This window comes from Clupea harengus, chromosome 13 (assembly GCF_900700415.2).
Source record: "Clupea harengus chromosome 13, Ch_v2.0.2, whole genome shotgun sequence".
Taxonomy (NCBI): domain Eukaryota; kingdom Metazoa; phylum Chordata; class Actinopteri; order Clupeiformes; family Clupeidae; genus Clupea; species Clupea harengus.
The window spans coordinates 17,696,168-17,703,667 of record NC_045164.1 but is presented as its reverse complement, the minus strand read 5'-3'; the positions used below and the strand labels follow the sequence as shown (position 1 = coordinate 17,703,667).

General features: G+C 39.8%; 1 protein-coding gene across 1 annotated transcript in view; it reads right to left on the bottom strand.

Annotated features, from left to right (window-relative positions):
• Positions 1-7,500, bottom strand: part of sdccag8 (SHH signaling and ciliogenesis regulator sdccag8) — a 66,823-nt gene that overhangs the window by 20,017 nt on the left and 39,306 nt on the right. Inside the window, exon 16 of the mRNA XM_031579104.2 lies at positions 2,057-2,188. Within this exon, the coding sequence (XP_031434964.1) occupies positions 2,057-2,188 (132 nt within the window). The remainder of the gene's footprint in view (positions 1-2,056; positions 2,189-7,500) is intronic.

Below are 7,500 nucleotides of genomic sequence, written 5' to 3'. Positions count from 1 at the left end.
GAGCACCAGTGATCCATTCACTAAACACAGAGTGAGGCAGGGGAGGACATACTGACCTGGACCACTTCAACTAGCAGCCCGACTGTTTGATCAATAACAACACCACCAAGGTGAGTAAACCAATAATAAAAAAATGTAAAATACATATATATATACACATATATCATTAACGTAATCTAAATTCATATAACTATTATTAAAGGGATAGTCCCACTCCCATGTTTAGGTTTTGCTTGTCAGTATAGCACACAATGAGTGATCCAGAATGCACAGCAGTATGTGCAATAGTCACTATTTACCTTCACTGGACGGAAGAATAAGAAAATAAAAATCAACCAAACAGAGTATTCTACTCGCATGAAAAATAGTAGACATTGATAATAGATAATGATAATGATTAGCAGATAATGGTAATATATAAATAATATTAATTATTAGTACGGCATGATAATAGGTCATTTTATAGTCTTTGGTTTTGGGAGAACTGTGCCTTTAAGAAGTAAAAAATATCATGAATGGCAAGGTCTCAAAAGGAAGAGAGAACAAGGTACAGGGACAATAAGTTAATCAAATAATTGAAAAATACATAAATAAATCCAACTTCACTTGATATTAAAAATTCCAACTTCACTTGAAATGAAAATTCCTTATTTCAGAGCTGCCTTCAACATCTGTCTATGCTAACAGTCTCCCACACACTAACCTATATCTATATCTATATAATATAACCTATATCTATATCTATATAATATAACCTATATCTATATCTATATAATATAACCTATATCTATATGTATATGTATATGTATATAATATGACCTGCATGCCATAGGCCTTAGACAGCAGAGGTGGCCTCCCAATTCCCAATCCTTTCACCAAAGCACTTACTTCTTGCAGTACACCCACACACACACACACACACACACACACACACACACACACACACACACCTCAGTGTGAAGAGAAACAAATGTTAAAGTCTGCAGAACTGGTGTGAGAGACAGGAGGAGAGAAAGAGAAAGAAAAGGGGAGAGAGAGAAAAAGAAAAGAAAAAGTGAAAGAAAGAACTCTTCACACTAAACACCAGGCAGGTGTGAGCCTGAAAACTTTTCTTTCTTTCTTTCTTTCTTTTTTTCTTTCTCTCTCTCTCTCTCTCTCTCCCTCTCTGTCTCTCTCTGCCTGTCTGTGCCATCGTGGGTGTTGAACAATATGTAGTGTTATGCTGGTGGAGCAGAAGGATGTTGGCTTCCCAGTGGAGGCCCCCTCTCGGCCGCTCGTTACCGCGGAGACACCCACGCCCGCTCGCCCACGCACCCCTCTCTCCACCGGGCACCACGCCAGAGGCCCATTCCCTCAGCGCACACACACACACACACACACACACACACACACGTGCACACACACACAAGCACACATGTATATGCACACACTCACACATTCCTGACCATGCCTTATGCAGTTGTGATAAATAGTAAATCTGGCCCACCTGTCTGTAATGGTCTAACACAGGTGTGTGTGTGTGTGTGTGTGTGTGCTGAGAGTGAATTTGTGAAGGTGGGAATATGTTTATATGACCATATATGTGTGAGAATGTCAGTAAGTGCGCACGTGTGTGTGTGTGTGTGTGTGTGTGTGTGTGTGTGTGTGTGTGTGTGTGTGTGTGTGTGTGTGTGTAAGAGAGAGTGAGTCTGGATAAGTGTCTGCAAAGTGACACTTGTGTATGCCTATTTGTTCTTACATTTGTGAGTGAGTATGTATGTGTGTGTGCGTGTGTGTGTGTGTGTGTGCCTGTGACGGCATGATTTCGCACAACTGTGAGAGGGCATGTGAGTCTGTACAGACAGTATGTTTGTGGGTTACGATTGTGACAGAGATTTGGAAATGTATGTATTCATACCACACCAAGTTAATTTCCTGTATGTGTAAATATACTTGGCCATTAAAAATAATTCTGATTCATGTGTGTGTGTGTGTGTGTGTGTGTGTATGATTGTGGGTGTATGTGTAAGAGTGTGTTTGTGTGTGTGTGTGTGTGTGTGTGTGTGTGTGTGTGTACCGTTTCTTCATGCGCTGGTGCATCCTGCCGTGTTGAACACACTGGTCCTCCATGTCGTGACAGCGAGCCTTCAGCTTCTCCACACTCTCCTGCAGGTGAGCCCTCTCTACCGTCAGCTGCTCCACCTCTAACCTACACACACACACACACGCACATCAAACACCAACACACACACAAATCAAACATAAACACACGGCAGCAGATGCTAAGACAAGCACACACAGGGCCATAATCAAGATATACAAAATAGCAGTCCAGAGGTGGTCGTGTGTGTCTGTGTGTGTATATATGTATTAATTAATGCACTTTGATTACTACTGTACGGGGCGATGTTGACTGAACTGATGTGTGTGTGTGTTTGAGGTAGAGTTAAATGGTGAGTGTGTGGGTGTGTGTGTGTGTTTGAGAGAGAGAGAGAGAGAGTATGTGTGTGTGTGTGGGGGGGGGGGGGGTGGACAGAGAGAGAGAGAGAGGAAGAGAGCAAGTTTGTGTGTGTGTGTGTGTGTGTGTGTGTTTGTCATGCTCGCCGAGTTAAGTTATGTACGATGTACATGTGTCTGGTTTGAGGTTGAGTTGAATGGTGCTTGCGTGCGTGTTTAATTTAGCCGTGTGTGTGTGTGTGTGTGTGTTTTAGGATGAGGGAAACAGTGCGGAATGATCTAGTCCCAGCTCACTCATCTGCCCATTGGCCCTCACACTGAGCATCAGGAGCCCAAACAGCCTGCAGACACACAACAATGCAGGGGGCATGTGGGTGTGTGTGTGTGTGTGTGTATTTGTGTGTGTGTGAGAGCACGTCAAAGAGAGAAAGAAAGAGAGAGAGAGAGAGAGAGAGAAAGAAAGAGAAATGCAACGTGAACTCAGAACAAACCCAAATTTGCCCAAACATTTTGGAAAACACAATAAATAAATAAATACCAAAAACCCTTAGAGTCCCTCATTACTGGTACTTCATTTGGCCATTCTAAAACTGTTCAACTTGATTCTGAGTGTTCAAATCTGGAATGAAGAACTCATTACACCCATATTCAAGAGTGGATACAAATTTGACCCTAATAACTACAAGGCATCTTCGTGGGCAGTAATTTGAGGAAGTTATTTTGCAGCATTTTAAACAGTAAAATCATAAACCTTTTTAATTGTATACGTATTTTGCAGCATTTTAAACAGTAGAATCATAAACCTTTTTTATTTAGCACAATGCCTTGAGTAGAAGTTCAATTGTATTTTTACCAGAATGTAGAACATCAGACCATTTTTACACCCTACAACACCACCTGAATAGAAAAATATGTAAACCAAGATAAAATCAAAATCAGAACCTAAATGTCTTGACAGAAGAGGGTGTAGAGCAGAACTTAATTGTCTCACTCATAACTTCCTAAATGTCTTGACAGAAGAGGGTGTAGAGCAGAACTTAATTGTCTCACTCATAACTTCCTAAATGTCTTGACAGAAGAGGGTGTAGAGCAGAACCTAAATGTCGTGCACACATTCTGTCAGACCTGGGCCCTCACTATTAACCCAAAGAAAACAGTAATAGAAAAACCGAAAAAAATAAATGTCAGATACAGAAAATCAATACAAATACAATAAATACAATTAAACATGCCAAAAAAATCCACATACTGTACCCTCCAGAATTACTGGCACCCTCATAAAATATGAGAGAAAAAAGCTGATGAAAATCCCCTTAGTGTTCCAAAATAACATCAACTGTTGTCTTTACTTGGCAAATACATTAAATACATAAATTCCATATGAGCCCATTGCCAAAAGAAAAAAGGTCACAGGTGATAACAAAATACATTTCATTCTGAAAACCATGTTGGACATGATTATTGGCACCCCTTTGTTTAGTAGTGTGTGCAACCCCCTCTTGCCAACAGAACAGCACAGAGTCTTCTCTTGTCATGTCTTATAAGACTTTAGAACACAGAAGGGCTTCCTGAGCATGCCTCAATGCGGAGTCTTCTCCAGATCTTACAGAGTCCTGGGTCTTCTCTTGAGCACTCTCCTCCTGAGCTCAACCCACAGGTTTTCAACTGGAGTTAGGTCAGAGGACTGGGATGGCAATGGCAAAAGCTTGATTCTGTGTTCATTTAAATATTTTTGAGCTTTGGATCATTCTCCTGCTGGAAGATCCAACCATGACCAAGTTTGAGCTTCTTGGCAGAGGCAGCCACATTTGGATTTAAACCTGGTACTTCCTAGAATCCGTTATGCCATGTGTGTGAACAATACTGCCAGAGCCTTTGTAGGAGACACAGCCCCACAACATCACAGATCCTCCACCATATTTAACGCTTGATATTAGGTGCTTCTTTATTTCTATGCCAAACCCACCATGAGCATTTGTAGTCAAAGAGCTCAATGTTTGTTCTGTCTGACCACAGCACCCTGTCCCAGTTAAAGTTCCAGTGGCGTCTGGAAAAATCCAAGCGCTTTTGCTTGTGATGAAAAGCTTCTTTCCAGCTCACCTTCAAAACAGTTTGTTGGCATGAAGGTGAAGTCTTACGGTTGATTTGGAGATATGGTAACCAAAACTCCCTACCAAAACTCCAATTCTGAAATGTTTTTACTTCTCTGACCGTCTTCCTCCCTGTGGCTGCTAACAAAATTGCCTTGCATCTTCTTCTAGGCTGTATCATGACTGTTTTGAATTTCTGAAACATCTTAACAATTGCCCTACCCGTTGACATGGGCATTTTAATTCTAGCAGCTATTTTTGTTTAAGTCCATTCAAGTCATCACACTTTTGCCTTAATGCAACGGAATGCTCTTGAATCGTTCCCATGGTGATGGATAACTAAGGATTGGACCCCGTGTCACCTCATCTTTGTACCCCACTTAAACAGGAAATCATTGATGACTGCTTTAAAATTCAACACTTACGCCAACTAGAATTTGTTAAATGTGCATGGGATCATACTTCTTTAATTAAAATTTCTTGGTGTGCTAATAGTTGTTACATATGTGATTTTGTTTAAAAAAAATTAAAATGATCTAATGGTTGCTTTATTTCTAAGACTATACTCAATACCTATATTAATAATATATACCTCAAAAAAGAGAAGATATTTTTTTTCTATTTTCAGAATAATATTAAGATTAATAATTGATCAAGTTAAAAAAAATCATATGCCTTGTCATTCATCTTTAGCAAGGGTGCCAATGATTCTGGAGGGAACTGTACCCAACACTGAAAATCAGTACAAATGGCAATGAACTGGTACTATGTCGGGAAACATTTGAAAGAGAAATCAAGAAGGGCATTACAAATTTAAAAATCAAGTTTGACATACCAATTAGAATCTGGTTCCAAATATTCAAATCAGTTATGGAAACAATTGGCATTGTATGTCAGTGAAGTGTGGGGTCTTCATTAGTACAAAGGATTTGAAAAATGGGACAAACACCCAGTAGAAACCCTGCATGCAGAGTTCAGTTAGAGGTACAGAGGAACACACCTAACAATGCATGCAGGGCTGAATTAGGCCAATCCCCTTCATTAATTAACTATGAAAAAAGACCCGTCAAATTCTGGAAACATCTCAAAACAAGTGACCCCAACCCTCATTGTTTTAGAGCCCTGAAAAGCCAAGAGATGAGTGTACAAACAAAGTCTCGAGGCTCACACACACTCATATGACTAATGAGAATGACCTCACAAATACAAGAGCCAGACTCAGGACTGTGAAATCCTTGCTCAAACAATTATAAACAATAAACAATTACAAATTATAAACAGAGAAAAACAATATGATCTTATGTACCGGACGGAAACAACAAAAAGACAAAATGGACTTCAAAGTACACTGTGACAGACTTCCTGTCTACAGTGACTAATATCAGGCTGAGGAAAACCTTGACCTGGTGCAGCCTAAGCAACCACAGCCTGGCCATTGGAAAGGGCAGACACAGGCAAACCTGGCTGCCCAGAGAAGACAAGCTGTGCCCCCACTGCAGCCAAGGCGTGATTTAGAAACAGGGTTCCACTTTTAGAGTGAATGCTGCCGAATTAAAGAAATTCTGAACTAACTCTTTCCTAAATTTAGAATGATGTACACAGACTCTCAAAAACATGAAGATAATAAAATTCTAAGAGTACTGTTTTGATGAGGTACAAGATAGTGGAAGAGTGGCAGCAAGACATGTATATGCTTACCATTGAGAAAGGGAGTCACTTCATCAGTGAAACAAACACACACACACACACACAAACACACACACACAAACACACACGCATACTGTCGTTCTGTTTTTGTCTAATACCAACTACCTGTATAATTAGATACCAATTACCTGTATAATTAGAAATGCTTTGGTAATAGAGTGATTTTTGGCAATACCAATAAAGCTCATTTCACCTCATTCAGACAGAGACTGAGAGTGTGTGTGTCTGTAAGAGAGTAAAAAAGAGTGTGTGTGTGAGTATCTGTAAGGGAGTGAGAGAGTGTGTGTATGAATGCTGTGAGGGCATTTCTCTGTATGCATGTGTACGAGAGAAAAATACTTTTGTAATACTAACCTTGACCAGGAATGATTTTGCTTCAGTGAAAATATTTGCCTAGAACTTCCATCATACAGCATATCTGCAGTCTTATTGCCCTCATACAGTATATCTCCAGACTTATTGCCATCATACAGTATATCTCCAGACTTTATTACGGACTGGAAACATTCAATTGGATAGTGATTGTGCTGGGTGGGGAGTCGGCCAGTGGGTGTCAATGGAAAAGACACTGAAAGTGATTAGGGGAGCTTATAACTCCGCACACTAACTCTTATAACTCCGCACACTAACTCTTATAACTCCTCACACTAACTCCTATAACTCCGCACACTAACTCTTATAACTCCGCACACTAACTCCTATAACTCCGCACACTAACTCCTATAACTCCGCACACTAACTCTTATAACTCTGCACACTAACTCCTATAACTCCGCACACTAACTCCTATAACTCCGCACACTAACTCTTAAAACTCCGCACACTGACTCTTATAACTCCGCACACTGACTCTTAAAACTCCGCACACTAACTCTTATAACTCTGCGTAATAGAGGAAGGAAATAAAACGAACTCAATTAGAGAGTGGCAACCAACATTCAATTGAAAGTTAATGAATAAGTAAATTGCTCACATCATGAATACTAAACATTGCATGGCATCGTCTACTTTAGCAATGCCCTATACCACTTTTTCCGAGGATTTATCTGTATAATTACTAATGACACAAATCCAGGTGTTGCATTTTAACTACTGAGAAAGCAAACATCACATTAACCTTATTGAAATTGTAAACATTTAACCTCATGGCCACAGCAACATTATTAGGAACAAAAATCTGGTCAAATAACTGTTGAGTATACCTACACAAAAAAAGTACCATATTAACATAAAATTATCTTTTTTGACAAACATCTCTCTAAAGTGA